The sequence below is a fragment of the Erinaceus europaeus genome, chromosome 3, assembly GCF_950295315.1.
Source record: "Erinaceus europaeus chromosome 3, mEriEur2.1, whole genome shotgun sequence".
Classification (NCBI taxonomy): Eukaryota; Metazoa; Chordata; class Mammalia; order Eulipotyphla; family Erinaceidae; genus Erinaceus; species Erinaceus europaeus.
Genome location: NC_080164.1, coordinates 84,164,367 through 84,182,883, shown reverse-complemented (window position 1 = coordinate 84,182,883; position 18,517 = coordinate 84,164,367). Strand labels below are relative to the sequence as shown.

At 46.1% G+C, this 18,517-nt stretch overlaps 1 protein-coding gene across 2 annotated transcripts in view; it reads right to left on the bottom strand.

The window, feature by feature from the left end:
- TGFBRAP1 (transforming growth factor beta receptor associated protein 1) overlaps window positions 1–18,517 on the bottom strand; it is a 72,312-nt gene that overhangs the window by 648 nt on the left and 53,147 nt on the right. The window contains exons 9-12 of one of the 2 annotated variants that reach the window (XM_060187609.1): window positions 18,176–18,322; window positions 15,258–15,420; window positions 8,513–8,946; window positions 6,374–7,117 (exon numbers count right to left, since the gene is read on the bottom strand). In XM_060187609.1, the coding sequence (XP_060043592.1) occupies window positions 6,941–7,117; window positions 8,513–8,946; window positions 15,258–15,420; window positions 18,176–18,322 (921 nt within the window). In that variant the 3' untranslated portion in view covers window positions 6,374–6,940. Of the gene's footprint in view, window positions 1–6,373; window positions 7,118–8,512; window positions 8,947–15,257; window positions 15,421–18,175; window positions 18,323–18,517 lie in introns of those variants that run through there. The other variant, XM_060187610.1, reaches the window with a different exon arrangement.

Sequence of the window (18,517 nt, the reverse complement as noted above, 5' to 3'; positions counted from 1 at the left end):
TGTGTAACCTCTGCATTCTTGTCAGTCTGGGCTCTCATTCCATGGTCACAGCTGGGAACATTTTAGGCTTTACTCATTTAAAAAAATTTTTATTTATAAAATGGAAATATTGACAAGACCATAGGATAAGAGAGGTACAATTCCACATAATTCTCATCACCAAAACTCCCCGTCCCATCCTCTTCTATGAAAGCTTTCCTATTCTTTATCCCTCTGGGAATATGGACCAAAATTCCTTATGGGGTACAGAAGGTGGAAGGTCTGGCTTCTATAATTGCTTCCCCACTGAACATAGGTATTGGCAGGTGGATCCATACTTCAAGTCAGTCTCTCTCTTTCCCTAGTGGGGCAGGGGTCTTCAGGACCAGTCTTCCTCGAGTGGCAGAGTAGGCTGACCCAGCCTCCCTTTAGAGAGTGGGGCAGTCCCTACCATTGCTGCTCTACAGTGAGGGCAAGGACCTGGAGAGGCCCATAAGAGGGCTTATAATGACGTTCCTGATGGAAGTGACCAGAGATGCTAGAGGGAGTGATCTACGAGGCCCATCATATTTATGCAGGAATCCTAGGATTTCCTGACTAAAGCCCCAGATGATGGGGTATTCAGGTATTAATTAATGGCCATTCTTTTTTGATAAAGGGGGGGGCATAGAAAAGGAGAGACACCTATAGCATCGTTTCAATACTCATGAAGCTTCCTCCTGAAAGTGGAGACTGGGGGCTTGAACCCAGGGCCTCACATACGGTAAAGTGTGCATTCCACTGGGTTAGCCACTGCTCAGCCTTTGCCTTGCAGTATTCTTACAGTAGGCAGTGTGAATCCACTTTCTTCCAGAATGGTTTGTATCTAAGTGCCTCCCTGACACACTAATCCAATTTTAAGCTGCTACTGAATCATCAGGTACCAGATCCAAATGTAGGAGAGGTATTAATGTTCCACTTCCTGATTGTTTGCAAACAGCCACCCTACTAAAACAATGGTCAGACCTGAATTGGTTTAGGTTTTCTCTTGAGTTCAGTGAGGCTGAACTCAGGTGAAATCTTAGCTGTGGCTGGGTGGGACTTCAGCCCCAAACATATCTGCCTTCTAGTTTCAGGGTCAAGAGGACACAGCACAATTCCCTCTGCCACCTACGCAGGCTGGATTCCCGTTTGACCAGCCTGCAGAACACAGTTGGAATGACCAGGGGGTTGGGAGAAAGGGAGTCTGGGGTTCTGAGGGAGAACATGGAATGGCATGGTGACATTCACCCAGTGGGGCTTCTCAATGGTCTGCCATGAGCGAGGTTCAGGGGGTGAGGCGAGATTGTAAAAAAGAGAGGGCTGGGCAGCAGAGCACCCAGTTAAGTGCGCATATCACCAAGCATGAGGACCTGGCTTCGAGCTCTTGCTTCCCACCTGTAAGGAGGAAGCTTCATGAGCTGTGAAGCAGGTCTGCAGGTGTCTGCTTTTCTCTCTCCTCCTCCCTTCTCAATTGCTGTCAAAAAAGAAAAGAAAGGAAAAATGGCTACTAGGTACTGTGGGTTTGTAGCACCTACCAAGCCCCAGCAATAATCCTGGAGAGGCAGGCGAGGGGACTCATTGGTAGAGCACACACTGCATGTCATGTGTGAGGCTCTGGGTCAGGCGTCTGGCACAACATTAGGAAAAATCAGCAGTGTAATTGAGTAGGTGGGAGTGCCAAAAATGTAGCAGTTATGGGGCCAGGTAGTAGTGCAGTTTCAAGTCTTCAGTCTCCACCTGCAGGGAGGAAGCGGCACAAGTGGGTAGAGCAATGCTCTAGGTGTCTCTCTTCTCCTCTCTCCCAGTCTCTTGCCCTATTTCTCTCTGACTTTATAATTAAAAATAAATCTAAAAAAATTGAGTCCTGGTGCAAAAACAAAACCAAACCACCACCAAACTAAACCCAACCAACCAAAACAATCAAAACAAAAAACAGAAAAAGAGGGATCCAGTGGCAGAGCATCCAGTAGAGTACAATTAACACCATGCCCAAAGACCCAGGTTCAAGGCCCTGGTCCCCACCTGCAGAGGGGTGTTTCACAAGCAGTGAAGTAAACCTCTCTCTCTCCATCTCCCTCTATTCTCCTGTATTGCTTTTTTTTATATTTATGTTTATTTATTTCCTTTTGTTGCCCTTGTTGTTTTACTGTTGTAGTTACTATTGTTGTTGCTATTACTGTCATTGTTGGATAGGGCAGAGAGAAATGGAGAGAGGGGAAGACAGAGGAGGAGAGAAGGATAGACACCTGCAGACCTGCTTCACCGCTTGTGAAGTGACTCCCCTGCAGGTGGGGAGCCAGGTGCTTGAACCGAGATCCTCACACTTGTCCTTGTGCTTTGCGCCACGTGCGCTTAACCCACTGTGCTACTGCCTGACTTCCTCCCCTGTAATTCTGTCAAAATAAACAAAAGAAAGAGTGGTGTGAGAAGTGGCAGATGGATAAAGCACCAGACTCTCAAACATGAAGTCCTGAGTTCAGTAGCTGGCATTGCATTTGTCAGAGGTTTGTTCTGGTTCTCACTCTGCCTGTTGCTCATTAATAGACAAAAATATTTCGTCTATTATCTCTCATTAAAATAATAAGGGCTGAGGGCCGGGTAGTGGTGCCTGGCTTAAGTGCACACAGTACGAAGCGCAAGTACCTACACAAAGATCCCAGTTTGAGTCCCTGGATCCCCGTCTGCAGGGGGGTTGCTTCACAAGCGGTGCAGTAGGTCTGCAGGTGTATCTCTTTCTCTCTCCCTTTCTATCTCCCCCTCGTCTCTCAATTTCTGTCCTGTCCGATAAAATGGAGAAAATGGCCACCAGCAGCAGTGGATTTGAAGTGTCAGCACCAAGCCCGAGACAACCCTAGAGGCATAATAATAATAATAATGGGTGAAGAGATAGCTCAGTGAGTAGAGTGCCTGCTTGGCCATACACCTGACCCAGGTTTGAGCCCCCATATCACATGGGAGGTGCTATGACAATAGAGGAAGCTTTGATGCTATGGTGCCCCCCCCACTCCTTCTGTGACAAAAATAGACTGTACTCCTGTATTCTTAGTCTTGTCAACCATTATTAAATGGCACCAGAAGGAAGCATTATGGATGACACTGGCAAGAGATCCACAGCCAATAACAACAAAAAAAGGGAAAATATGTAAGAAGTAACCCCAAACCTGTGTTAATCTATTCAGGAGAGCACCATTACCTAAAAGTAAAAAATGGCAGGAAGCACCTAAGAATGTGTGAGACATCAATTCAGAAGCGGAAGCTTTAATGGCCAGTAAAACATCAATGAAGTTTTTTTTTTTTTTTTTTTTACCTCCAGGGTTATCACTGGGGCTTGGTTCCTGCACTATGAATTCACTGCTCCTGGTAGCCATTTTTTCCATTTTATTGTAGCCAATCGGACAGAGAGAAATTGAGAGAAAAGGGTAAGATAGAGTAGGAGAAAGACACCTGCAGACCTGCTTCACTGCTTGTGAAGTGACCCCCTTACAGGTGGAGAGCTGGGGTCTCAAGCTGGGCTCCTTGCGTTTCGTACTGTGTGTGCTTAGCCCGGCATGCTACAGCCTGACACCCCCCCCCCCTACAGCGAAGAATTTAAGGGGCTGCCAATACCAGGTTCTTCAGCAGCATTGGGAGAAACCACAGGTGATTTGAACAGAACCTAGAACTCCTTAGACAAGGTTCTCGGTGTAGAAACTACTCTTTCACTAAGGTTACTTTTATTTAAAAAGGAAATTATGGAAAGTGGTCAGAGGTATATCTCAAGAACTAGGCTAGGCACTTGCAGGCCAGGGGCCCCAAGTGTGATCAGCACTGTATAGGCCAAAGTTTGATTTTTTTTTTTTTTTGCCTCCAGGGTTATTTTGAGGCTCAGCAGCTATTCCTCCCAGCCCCCCCACCTTTTTTTTTTTTTTTTTTTTTTTTACTACAGTACTGCTCAGCTCTGGCTTATGGTGGTGTGGGGAACTGAACCTGGGACTCTGGAGCCTCAGGCACAAGAATCTCTTTGCATAACCATTATGCTATCTACCCCCCTTTTTTCTTTCTAACTTTTATTAGATAGGATTGAGAGAAATTGAGAGAGGATGGAGAGATAGAGAGAGGGAGAGACACCTGCAGACCTGTTTCTCCACTCATAAAGCAGAGCCTCTGCAGGTGGGGAGCGGGGTGGGGGGGCTAGAACCTGGGTCCTTGAACTTGGTACTATGTATGTTTAACTGGGTGCACCACTGTCTGGCCCCTGCTTCTCTCTCTCTCATTAAAGAAAAAAAAAATTACTAGTGGCTGAGGAAGTAGTACAACAGTTTGAACATTGGATGTTCACATCTGATGTTCCCTGTTTGATCCCCAGCATCACAAGTATTAGAGTAGTGCTCTGGCTTCTGTCTCTCCCTCTCTGCCTCATGTGAAACTCTCTTTCTCTTATGTAATAAACACAGGGAAGTCTTTTCGGAAAAAAAAAAATCATGAGAACAAACAATTAAAAGGATTTTAATAAAATTAACATGTTTACATTTGTACAGCTTGTGTATTTGGGACCCAACCAGGGACGAGGGAGGGAGATGTGAAATCACAGGTTTCTGGAGGTGAGTGAGCAGGAAGTCAGGGTGGCCCAGCAGTATGGCAGGCACCCAGGACTCCAGAAGTGGACTGAGGGAATGAGTGCATATACCACTCTCGTGGGCGTGGGCCCGTTGACTTGGAGCTCAGGCCCGGTGCACAGCTCTCCAGGTCACTCCTGCGTCAGTGCTGGGCAGGTGGCAAATGAAGCGGGTCATGAACTTCAGCAGAATTGCCCACAGGCTACTTGTGTCAGTTCAGTTCCAGCCTGTTTGAACTTGACTGGTCACACTGCACCTCAGAGGGGGAAATGGGATAGACCTGTTGGATGTTAATTGCTCTGTCCAACAACAGTTACAAAATAGCAGGCCTTTAAAAAGAAACATGGATTTCTCTTAAAAAAATAGGACTGGGAGAGGAGAGTCTAGCAGGAGTTAAAGAAGGGGGATGGAGACAGTTCCACATAGTCTCATTGAATTCTGTCCAGGTTGGAGGGTTCTGTAGAGATGGAAAACCGTTCCCACTTTCATTTCCATCATTCTACAGGAAGACAGGTGTGGTGTTTCAAAGTATGGTTCAACATTCAAAGGGGGGAAAGGGGACAAGTTGGGGGGTGGTGGTGGGCCACAAGGCTTTTTTCAAGATTTCTGCACATGTGGGATACAGGGAAAGAGTGCTTTTCAAAGTGCAACACTGCATGTACTGGGAGTTTGTTCTCAGATGGAGCAATTCAAACTCACAAGTTGTAATGAGGACACACAAACAGCTCCAAACAGGCCTCTACAGGGTACAGCTTGTTACTGTGTTCTGAAGTCGGGCCAGTTGGTGGACGGCTGATTACGAGAATTCCTTCATCATTTTTTTTTTTTCTTTAGAGAATTGAAATGGAGCTAGGATAGAATGCACGGATGTCTTTGCTTCCTGGGCCCACTGAGGCACACGAGGAGAGACAACACTGAGCATGTGTAATACAGGGGAACGTGCTTCAAAGAGGAGGAAGGAATTTTCACCCCATCAGTAAGACTTGGGCTGGCATAGAGGATGGACGCATGGCCCATTCCCTCACACACAGACGCTGATGCCTGCCTGCCTGCCCAGCCCTGTGTGGAGGGGTGCAGCATGTTCCTCAGCAGCTCCTAACGGAATCAGGAATCACAACAAAGAAAGTCAGAGGGGGCAGTGAAGTCCCAGTGGCTTCGGTGTTTCAGTGACAGCAGACAGAAACATAACAGCAGCCCCCAGCCTTGGTGGCCAGGGAAGCGTTCTCGTTTTCAGTTAATGGTGGACAGCACTGGGAGGTAAGGCAGCCTGACTGGGCTTCCTGGAAGGCTGCATGGAGGTCCTACCAGGCAGGAAGGACAACTTCCCTTTTGCCTGCCGAGGGAGGCAGCGATCACCCCACTGTCCACTTTACTCCAAGGAAGTGTGGAGGTGACAGGCAGCCTCTTCTGCAGAGGTGCGTGGCTTGTGCTCATGACGTTTCCCTTTTTTTTTTCCTGGGTGTTGAGGAGGAGATGCCTGGTGACAGGTGAACATGTCAGATGGGCTTTGAAACCAAGCAAAACTCCAAAGGTGAGAAATCAAACATTTCAGTCAAACATGTTAAATGGGGCCTTGTAAATCAGCAGATGAAGAGACAATAAGGAGCAGACAGTTGGGTGCCGGCCCACTACAAGGTCCCTGTCCCCTGATGAGACCGGGCAGGCAGTTTCCCTCTTGGAGATTTCCCACTGTCTGTTTGGTCTTCACTTGTGGGGCAGCCAGAAGCAGATAAGCTGACCCAAAAGGAAGTATTTGGGTAAATGAGGCAGGCTCTTTCCGGGGTGAGATCTGGCTGAGCCATAGGAAGGAGGAGAAGTACCTTCCTATAGCTCATCAGCAATTTCAAAGGGCAAAGGCAGAGGTAACCCCAGGAAATAAGCAGACCCAGGGACTGAGCTCCAGAGATGGGGAATGCACCCAGAGGAAGGAAAGGGTGCTGGGTGAAGCGTGCCAGCTGCAGGGTTTGATGCCCCTGCACACTCACCCAGTCAAAAGGGTTTTCCCCCTGTGCCACCCTGAAGCCAATGTTTCCAGTGCAAATAAGTGTTTCAAGATCGGGCACAGGAGTGGGGACCCAGACTGTCTGGGCTGCACAGGGAAGGCTCAGTTTCCTTGCAGAGTAGACATTGGTTTTGATCACCATGTACCTGGATGGGCAAACTCTCTCTTCTCTATTCTGGGGGATTCTTCCATTACATCCAGTGTGGGGTGATCGGCAGTGACAGCCCCTACTTCATATTGACTGAGTCTCCAGCACCCGGACAGGCTCCTTTCATCTCAGCCAACACAAGTGCACTGACGTGAAGAACTCAGGGTCCCACCTGGCACCCCAGGGCCGGCTTCTTCAAGTCCGAGTGCCCAGTTTCGGGGAGCTGGGGTTGCTGCGTCTGCTGGCAGCACAGTGGGTGTGGACCAGGCCACCATTTGGGTATCTGACAAACACAGGCTCACAGAAGGGGGTTTGGCACATCTGGCAGAGCTTTTTGTCAGACAGGCAGACCGAGCTTCCTTTCAGCTTCATCTGCAAAAAAGAAACAGACTGTGAAGTCTGTGACACAGAGTGTGAAAAAGAAGTGCATACGCCCAAGATGGTGGCACTTCTGCCTGTCTGTTTTTGTCATTTGGTTTTATTTAGTTAGTCATTTATTTAACAGATAGATAGAAATCAAGAGGGAAGGGGAAGGTGGACAGGGAGAAAGTGAGACACCTGCAACACTACTTTGCCACTTGCAAAGCTTTCTTTCTGTAGGCAGGGATAGAGACTTGAACTCTGCCCCTTGCGCATTAGAATGTGTCTCAACCAGGTGTGCCACCACCCAGCCCCTCTGTTTTTCTTGTTTGTTTGTTTATTCTTTCCTTTTCTTCTTCTTCTTCTTTTTTTTTTTCCCAGCAGAGCACTTTTCAGTTCCAGGTTACTGTGCTATTAGGAAATGAACCGGGGACCTCAGTGCCTCAGATATCTGCATAACCATTAAACATAATGGTCTACCCCAGGCCTCAGTATCTTTTTCAAAGAGAAGAAAAATAGATAGCAACCTTACACCTGCCAGTGTAGCTTCTAACTCTGTGACACTCCTCCAAGTTACCATTAAGATTAGAATAGAATGTCTATAGCTTCAAGGTCACAAAGAAAAAATAGTGACAAACGCTATGTTTCGTGGGCCTGCAAGCTATCTCACCTGGCCAGTGTGCCTGCTCTGTCATGGCACACTGGCCCCCAGAGCAATGAGAGGAAGCTTCAGTGATCTAATGTCTCTCTTCTCTCATTATCTTTAAGTTTTTTTTTTTTTTTTTTTCTAATTTTATGTATAGAGTTAATAGCATTTCTACTGCACATGTCTTGGATGAGCAATTAATTCCAGGAAGTTTACTTGTCCAACTTAATGAATCTTACATATTCTCAGGGAAACCCTGGCACCACATGTTGAAGCCATGTTCTTGGGCTGACAGTGGTACTAGAGATTGAGTTGGGGACATCAAGGTCCCAGGCATGAATATATATTGCCTCTAGATGCTGGGCCTCAGTGCTGGGACTATGAATCTACTGCTCCTGGCAGCCATTTTTTTTTTCCTTTTCATTATTTGTGTTTCCATCATTTTATTCGATTGGACAGAGAGAAACTGAGAGGGGGAAATAGAAAGACAGACACCTGCAGACTTTTTATACCACTTGTGAAGCATCCCCACTGCAAGTGGGGAGCCAGGGACTCGAACCGGGGTCCTTGTGCATAGCACAATGCCTGGCCCTGGCATGAAAGTCTTCTTGCATAACCATTTTGCTGTCTCCTCATCCCAGCTCTCCTTTTGTATCTGAAAAAGTTGCCTCAGACACACACACACACACAATCACAGCTAAAATCTACCTTAATAAAATGATGCTTGGCCAAGGAACTAGGTCTGCCAGAAGAGCACTCACCTTGTCATATTTGTAGATTAGGTTTTCAGACCTGGCCAGCCCCACGGCCACCTGTGTGGTCCTCCTGGTATGGATGTTGTCCCTCAGGGCTCCCATCAGGAAAGGGCACAGCAGCTGCACCGACCAAGTGCCGGGCAGCAGCTGCAGGACCTGGGCTGCATCAAATTCAGCAGCGTGGTGGTTCAGGAGGTCCACTGCTGCCACGCTCAGCTCCTGTGCAGAGGGGCTGGCGCCCAGGTATAGGCCGAGCAGTGTGTGGAAGAGCTGCTGACGGTATGCTGGGCCTCGGCCCTCAGAACGCCACAGGCAGTAGTCCTCAGCTGCAGAGAAGTCCCCCAGCTCATGCACCAGGATGTGCAAGGCCTCCTCATGCTGCTCCAGCTTCCCATGCAGGATGGCACTCTCCATGAGCAGCCCGGCTCCCTGGGTCCGATCTGTGGGTGAGAAGGGCAGGGTGAGGCTTCAGAGACTTGCTCCCCAGAGCTGGGACGTAGGGGGAGGGAAGAACCAAGTGGCAGGACCCAGATAACTTTGGGACCAAACTAAGGAAGGCTTTCCTGACAGCTTGGTCTTTTTATTTTATTTTTTATTTTTAATTTATTAATAAAATGAAAATATTGACAAGACCATAGGATAAGAGGGGTACAATTCCACACAGTTCCCACCACCAGAGTTTTGTATCCCATCCCATCCCGAGAGCTTTCCTATTCTTTTTTTTGTGTGTGTGTTTATTTATTTATTATCGGGGAATTAATGTTTTACATTCAACAGTAAGTATAATAGTTTGTACATGCATAACATTCCCCAGATTCCCATATAACAATACAACCTCCACTGGGTTCTCTGAATCCTTCTTGGACCTGTATTCTCCCCACCCAGAGTCTTTTACTTTGGTGCGATACGCCAATTCCATTTCAGGTTCTACTTGTGTTTTCTTTTTTGATTTTGTTTTTCAACTTCTGCCTGAGAGTGAGATCATCCCATATTCATCCTTCTGTTTCTGATTTATTTCACTCAACATGATTTTTTTCAAGGTCCATCCAAGATCGGCTGAAAACAGTGAAGTCACCATTTTTAACAGCTGAGTAGTATTCCAATCTGGGTTTCAGCAAAACAGAAGACAGATAATAACTTGGGTCCTTATGGGATGCAGAAGGTGGAAAGTCTGGCTTCTGTAATTGCTTCCCCGATGAACATGGGCGTTGACAGGTCGATCCATACTCCCAGCCTGTCTCACTCTTTCCCTAGTGTGGTGGAGCTCTGGGGAAGCAGGGCTCCAGGACACAACTATAACTATTTTAGTTATATTCCAAAAGGCCCATGACTATATTAATTTTGGGTTTTTTTGTTTGTTTGTTTTGTTTTTTCCTGAGCCTGACATCAAATATGTAGGTGGATCCAAGTTATTGTCTGGGGAGATGATGTCACAGCTGGAAAAATGTTGAGCTGAGCTTCACTAACGGGAGACAGACGACCAGGGACTCATGGTTGAGCTGTAGGCAGTATCTCTTTATTCATGCAGGACACAGCACAATCTAAGCCGAGCTAAGCTAAAACTAAAACTACTACTACCCCAAAACGAACAATGCTGTCCTTATATACTTTCCAAGTAGGGTGTAAACAGGATATGATGTAGAGAGGGTGGAGAGAAAAGCAACTGGTGAAAATCAGGGTGTGACAAGCAGAGGGGGTGGAGCAGGCGAGAATTCTACCACTGAACCACCAATGCCCTGGAGGGTGGGTGGTGCTTTATGTAAATATAAGTGATTTATGTAAATAGACTGCAGCTTTGAGTGGGATCAAACCAATCCCTATACAGGCATACCGGTGCTTGGTTAAGCAGAAGCCAGGGGGAGCTGGCATACTACACAACAGAAAAAGGGCTAGAAAGCTGGATCAGGGAAGAGAGTAGCTCCCAAATATGGGAAAGGTGTATAAATATTGTTGACTGCAAACCCCACTGATTTGACCCTAGGTCCATACTCCCAGAAGGGTAAAGAATAGGAAAGCTATTGGGGAGGAAATGGGGCACAGAGTTCTGGTGGTGGGAACTGTGTGGAGTTGTACCCCTCTTATCCAATAGTTTTTGTCAGTGTTTCTTTTTTATAAATAAAAATTAAAAAGAATAACATGGGTCCACCTGCATATCAGATGTCAGGCTCAGGAAAAAACTAGTATAGTCATGGGCCTTTTGGAATATAACTAAAATAGGCCTACTAGCTATCTACAAAATGGAGACCCCCAAATCTTCATCTGCACTATTCCAGCCTTTAGGTTCATGATTAGTCAACAATTTGTTGGGCTTTATATGCTGACTCTTCTTTCAGTCACCAGGTTCCAGATGCTACCGTGATGCCAACTGGACTTCCCTGGGCAGACGACCCCACCAATGTGTCCTGAAGCCCCACTTCCCCAGAGCCCTACCCCACTAGGGAAAGAGAGAGACAGGCTGGGAGTATGAATTGACCTGTCAACGCCCATGTTTAGTGGAGAAGCAATTACAGAAGCCAGACCTTCCACCTTCTGTACCCCATTATGACCCTGGGTCCATACTCCCAGAGGGTTAAAGAACTGGAAAACTATCAGGGGAGGGGACGGGATACAGAGTTCTGGTGGTGGGAACTGTGTGGAAATGTACCCCTCTTATCCTATGGTCTTGTCATTGTTTCTATTTTATAAATAAAAATTAAAAAGACAGACACCGGTTGGGAGAACAGCTCAGTCTTAAAATAAACGCACCTACCTTTCAACAACACCAGGAGAATGAGTAAAACAATGGTGACCTCAAACCCCACCTGTCAATGAAACCATCATTGTTCCTGTATTCTCAACACTCCAGCTTCTGACTAGTGCTGAAACTAGCCCTGTGTCCATGCAAACCCAGACTAACCATCTCTCCCCTGGAGCATGTTCTCAATTTCTTTGTTCCAATTTCAAATGTCCTCATAGGAGGGAGTGTGGGTCTGCTGGGAGGTAGTGTGGTGGAAAAGATGTTGAACTCTCTCTCTCTCAGGGGACATTTTGCTCCCCTCTCTTTATTTATTTGTTAGAACAGGAAGAAATTGAGAGGGCAGAGGGAAACAAATAGGGAGAGAAAAAGAGACACCTGCAGCCCTGCTTCACCACTTGTGCAGTTCCTCCCCTGCAAGTGGGGATGGGGACTGGGGGAGCTGGAACTCAGGTCCTTGTACATGGTAATGTGTGTACTCAACCTGGTGTGCTACCACTCAGCCACCAGGTACTTGACTCTCAAGCATGAGGTATAGAGTTCAAGCCCTGGCATTGCATGTACCAGAGTAATGCTCTGGATCCCACTCTCTCTTTCTCATTGATAAATAATAAATCTTTAAAGAATATTATTATTATTATTATTTTAAAGATGTTATTTATTTATTAATGAGAAAGACAGAAGGAGAAAGAGCCTTTTTTCTGTTATATAAAGTAAAAATAAATAATGCTTATAAAGAAGAAGGAAGGAAGGAAGAAAGGAAGGAAAGAAAGAAAATAAAGAAAGAGAGAGAGAGAGGCCGGGGTAGATAGCATAATGGTTATGCAAAGAGACTCTCATGCCTGAGGCTTCAAAGTGCCAGGTTCAATCCCCTGAACCACCTTAAGCCAGAGCTGAGCAGTGCTCTGGTAAAAAAAACAAACAAACAAACAGGTTAAAAAAAGAAGAGAGAGAGAGAGAGAATATGGGTTGGGTGGTGGCACATCTGGTAGAGCACACATGTTACAATGTGCAAGGACCCGAGTTCAAGTCCACGGTCCCTACCTGCAGGGGGAAAGCTTTGCAAATGCTGAAGCAAGGCTGCAGGTATCACTCTCTCTCTCTCTATCACCCCCTTCCCTCTCAATTTGTGTCTCTATCAAACAAAAATAATAAAAAAATTTAAAAAACAAAAAGAATAGCACTGCAGGTGACTCTCTCTCTCTCTCACCTCTATCAGAAAGAAGAAAAAGTGGATTGCACCAAAGCAAAAGACTCTGGGGAAGTAGGAAAGAGAGGGGGCTAGGAGTGAGTCCTCTGGGGTCCTAGTGCATGATGGTGGAAAAGGATCTAGTTGGGGTGAAACTATTTTTCAGAAACAACAGATACTGGAGATGTTGTGGGGGCAAAGGAACCCTCCTTCTCTGCTAGTGGGAATGTAAACTGGTCCAACCTCTGTGGAGAGAAATCTAGAGAATCCTTACAAGGCTAGAAGTAAGCCTACCCTTTGACCCTGCAATTCCTCTCCTGGGAATAAGGAACCAAACACAGCCTTCCAAAAAGATCTATGTACACCTAAGCTTATAGCAGCACAATTTATAATAGCCAAAACCTGGAAGCAACCCACATGTCCACCAACAGATGAGTGGCTGAGCAAGTGGATATATATATATGTTGGTCTGCTTCTAAGACCCCTTCTGTTTTGATCATCACGCATTGCTTAACACTGTAGTCTATTTACATAATCATTGTTTTGTACCCACACTGATTTAATCCCCACTGGTTCACGCTCTTTTTCCACTCTGCCCCCTCTCCTAGTCACACCCTGTTTTTACACCCTACCACTTCCTTCCTGGAGAGTATAAATGCAGATGAATAAAGCCAGCATGGCATTGCATTGCATCCCAGCTCAGCCATGAGTCCCTGGTTATCTCTCTCCTGCCTGCAAAGCTAGCCCGGCATCTGGTGCCTGAACAGGAACCAGCATATGGCGCCCAACGTGGGGCCTAACCCACCCATCCCCCAGATAACTAAAGTTGGCTACCCATCCGCCATGGGCTGCCTTTCTACTTATGAAGAGGTTTCCCATGAGACAGTTTCTCTGTCTCTGGAACATTTTACTCCTGAGGCTTCTAACCATGGTTCTTCTGTTTACCTTTCCACATTTTATTGAGTTTATACTGTTTAAACAACCTTGAAATCATACTAGAAAGGACTTCCAAAATTATAAAGGTATTTAAAACAATTATAATTGAGTTATCAATTATAGTAAACTTCTAATCTGCTACAAGTTTTGTTTCACAAGTGAATTACAGCTGTCAAGTCTTCACATGAAAAAGCATCTGCTCATATGGAATCCCTGGAAATCCATTTGGACCCCTGTCCTCTGACATCGCCCATAAGATGGCATGACTACAGAAGCCCCCCCAAACCAATGATGTGACCTGGTACGACCTGAAGTAACTGATTCACAGACTCTAAAGCTCACTCTCTACAGAAAAGCGGAATTAAAGTGGTTGACCTTCCCCATCAAGACAGATGTGCAGCATTTCATCCCCTGGTATTTCTTCCGTGGTCATCTGCTTTGGACTGATCAGACTTACTGGTATACCTCTTGGACACTTTACACAACTTTACAGCAGCTTCCCTTTACGCTGCTGGGATTCTCAAAGACTGACTGCAGCAGTCCATGGACTTTGCATCCAGATGCCTTGGGACTCTATAGGCTATGACCCCTCGCCTGCAGGCCCTGGTCCGAGAGGCAGGAAACCCCCCCTACTAAGTCCTGCCCCCAGAGGCAGGAAATGTTCTTTAAGGCATGAAACACCTCCAGAGGCAAGAGATGCCCCCAGAGGCAGGAAACACCCTTTCGCCTGATAGGCCCTGCCCTTTGAGGCAGGAAACGCCCCTTCAGGCCTCCATTGGCATCACACTAGTTCTTGCTGCTCTCCTATTTGTTCCTCCATGTCTTATGCCAGTTCTTTTGAAAACTGCATGATATAGGTTTCTGTTATATCCTGCATGATATAGGTTTCTGTTCACCCCACACTCCTGATACTATGGCCATTAGTTAAAAAGAAAGAGGGAAATGTTGGTCTGCTTCTAAGACCCCTTCTGTTTTGATCATCACGCATTGCTTAACACTGTGGTCTATTTACATAATCATTGTTTTGTACCCGCACTGGTTTAATCCCCACTGGTTCACACTCTTTTTCCACTCTGCCCCCCTCATAGTCACACCCTGTTTTTACACCCTACCATTTCCTTCCTGGACAGTATAAATGCAGATGAATAAAGCCAGCATGGCATTGCATTGCATCCCAGCTCAGCCATGAGTCCCTGGTCGTCTCTCTCCCACCTGTGAAGCTAGCCCGGTATCTGGCGCCTGAACAGGGACCGGCATACATATACATATACATATACATATACATATACATATACATATACATGAATATTACTCAGCTATCAAGAACAATGAATTCAACTTCTCCTCATCTTGGATGGAGCTTGAAGGAATCATGTGAAATGAGATAAGCCAGAAAGAAAAGGACGAATATGGGATGATCTCATTCATAGAAGTTGAAAACTAAGATCAGAAGGGAAAACACAAAGCAGAACTTGGACTGGAGTTGCTGTATTGCACCAAAGTAAAGGACTGTGGGTTGAGGGAGGCGGTGTTCAGGTCCCATTATGGTGGAGAAGGACCTAGGTGGGGATTAGAGTGTTAGGTGGAAAACTGAGAAATATTACACATATACAAACTACTGTATTTTACTGTCAACTGTAAACTATTAATCCCCCCAGTAGAGAGAAAAAATAAATTCAGTTTTTAAGACTTACCAAGGGGAAATAAAAGTGTTTTGCAGAAACCTATTAAGGTGAAATGAGAAATTTTACCTGTGTGTCAACACCTGTATTGTAAACCATTAACCCATAATTAAAAGGAAAACAAACAAACAAACAAACAAAGGAAGGCAATGGCTGCCAGGAACAGTGGTAGTGACCAGTGGAGACATGAGTGAGTGGGTGTGTTCTCACCTAGCAGGAAGTGAACTCGATACAGGTCAGACTCCTGGAGCAAGTGACGGAGCTTGGCCTGTGTCTCGCTGGCCTCTGTGTTTTTGCTGCTGGCGCCTAGCCTCTGCTGCTGCAGCACCTGGTCCAGGTAGAGGACAGCCAGGTGTGTGTGGTACTCTTCCTTCTGTTGGGGAGCCAAGCAGACAGGTGGCATTTGCAGGCAGGAAGCCTCAGGGTCTCCCACACCCAACTGTGCAGAGAGGTGAGTAGGGGAGAATCTCAAAGATACTGAGTTAAATCACAAAATGGAGAAGGGGAACTCAAAACCAATGAGGGGACGTGGGTGGGGGGTGGGTGGAAAATCCTTAAGTAAGTAAAAACAGAGTATCTTATGATCCAGAAGGAACCTAAGTTCCCAGTGGCAGATAACTGGCTAAAGAAGTTATGAGATGTATACTCAGTGGAAAACTAGTCTGCAGTCAAAAGAGATGGAATTGTCTCATCTGGGACAAACTGGATAGAACTAGAGGTGATGCCAGGTTCCAGATGCCACCAGGATGCTGGCCAGGCTTCCCTGGATTGAAGACCCCACCAATGTGTCCTGGAGCTCAGCTTCCCCAGAGACACACCCTACTAGGGAAAGAGAGAGGCAGACTGGGAGTATGGACCGACCAGTCAACGCCCATGTTCAGCGGGGAAGCAATTACAGAAGCCAGACCTTCTACCTTCTGCAACCCTCAATGACCCTGGGTCCATGCTCCCAGAGGGCTAGAGAATGGGAAAGCTATCATGGGAGGGGGTGGGTTAAGGAGATTGGGTGGTGGGAATTGTGTGGAGTTGTACCCCTCCTACCTTATGGTTTTGTTCGTTAATCCTTTCTTAAATAAAAAATTAAAAAAAAAAAAAGAACTAGAGGTGATGATGCTGAGTGAAATAAGAGGTGAAGGGTGACTACTGGATGGTTATTTATGTATTTATTTACTTATTTATTCCCCTTTGTTGCCCTTTTTTTTATCATTGTAGTTATTATTGTTGTCGTTGTTGGATAGGACAGAGAGAAATGGAGAGAGGAGAGGAAGACAGAGGGGGAGAGAAAGATAGACACCTGCAGACCTGCTTCACCACCTGTGAAGCGACTCCCCTGTAGGTGGGGAGCTGGGGGCTCGAACCGGGATCCTTATGTTGGTCCTTGTACTTCGCACCATGTGCGCTTAACCCGGTGCACTACAGCCCAACTCCCTACTGAATGGTTTTGCTCATGTGTGGAGTACAGATGACAAAGCACAAGCCAACACATACAACGTAACCAAACCATATCTGGTGGTGGTTATGGGTAGGTTGCAGGGCATGGAAATTTGGCAGAGGGTATGGTGACCTACATGTACCATGTGTGGGTGTGAAATTACACCCCCTGAACTCTTGTAAAAATTCTATTAAATCTTGGGAGTTGGGCGGTAGTGCAGTGGGTTAAGTGCACGTGGCATGAAGCACAAGGACTGAAATAAGGATTCCAGTTCGAGCCGCTGGCTTCCCACCTGCAGGGGAGTCACTTCACAGGCGGTGAAGCAGGTCTGCAGGTATCTATCTTTCTCTCCCCCTCTCTGTATTCCCCTCCTCTCTCCATTTCTCTCTGTCCTATCTAACAGCAATGACATCAATAACAACAATGATAACTACAACATCAATAAAAAAACAAAGGCAACAAAAGGGAAAATAAATAAATATAAAAAATAAAAGTGTCAGGGAGTTGGGTGGCAGTGCAGGTGGCGCAAAGCCACCGGCGTAAGGATCCCCGTTCTAGCCCCCGGCTCCCCACCTGCAGGGTCTCTTTACAAGCAGTGAAGCAGGTCTGCAGATGTCTTTCTCTCCCCCTCTCTGTCTTCCTCTCCTCTCTCCATTTCTCTCTGTCCTATCTAACAACAACAATAATAACTACAACAATAAAACAACAAGGGCAACAAAAGGGAATTAATAAACAAATATTTTTTAAGTCTTTAAAAAATTCTATTAAATCTCTAATGAAAAAGGAAGGAGAAAAAACCTGATGGGGAGAGGGGAAGAGAAAGAAGCTCTTTGTTACTCCGTGAAAAGTGGGTCCTGGAACTTACACATCTTCTCAGAGGTGCAGTTTCTCTTGCTGACATTAAGGGTAACAACAAAGAGGGAAAGAGAGGGAGAGAAGAAGCCCAGTGGGCTCAGGCAGAAGGCAAGACCAAGCTCACCCCTCTGGTTTCCTCTACAAGTGTCTACAAGTCTGCAGTACCCTATAATCACCATGGACAGGCTGAGCAGCCAAGGGCCAGAAAGCCTTATGTGCCATCCTGCTGCCAACAAAGTTTTTTTTTCTTTTTTCTTTTAGAGAAAGAAACTTTAGAACTATTGTTTCTTTTCTTGCCTCTAGGGTTATCGATGGGATTTGGTGCTTGCACCAGAAATTTACTGCTCCTGGTGGCATTCTTTCCCCACTGTTGTTGCTGTTATTATTGTTGTTGTTGCTGCTATTGTTGCTGGACAGGACAGAAATTAAGAAAGGAGGGGAAGACAGAGGGGGAGAGAAAGATAGACATCTGCGGACCTGCTTCACTGCCTGTGAAGTGACTCCCCTGCAGATGGGGAGCCAGGGGCTTGAAGTGGGATTCTTGCATGGATCCTTTCAATTCACACTATGAGCACTCAACCCAGTGCACTACTGCCCAGCTCCCTATTTTTTAAAAAATATATTTTAATTTATTTTATTTTGTTTACCAGAGCACCTCTCAGCTCTGGCTGATGGTAGTGTGGGGAACTGAACCTGGGACTCTGGAGCCTCAGACATGAGAGTCTCTTTGCATAATCATTATACTATCTACCTCCAGCTCCACAAGTTTTCTAGTGGAACTCCAGCTCTGAAGTGATGACTGTGACAACAGCAGCCCACACCGCTTATTCTAAGTGCTCACCTGCAGTTTTTGTTCTGTAACTAGGTGTTCTAGATATTTAACCAGGGCTTTGGGGTACTTTTTAAGGCAAGTGATGATGTCATTGGGGTTGAAACTCTTCTGCTGCTGTTCTTCCACAGGTCTCTTGGTGAAAACTTGAACTCCAACCTGAAAGCAAACAAACGACATCATTTATTCCACCCCACCCCCAAAGTCATTCTCTTTTACTCTGAGCACTGCACATTCATACTTTGGGTGAAATCAATGATGAAAATAGGACGGTGCAGAAAAACAACGAAGGGTGGAGCGTGGACAAAGACAAAGACGGGGAAGGAGACTCAACCTTGCATTCCTCCTCACACA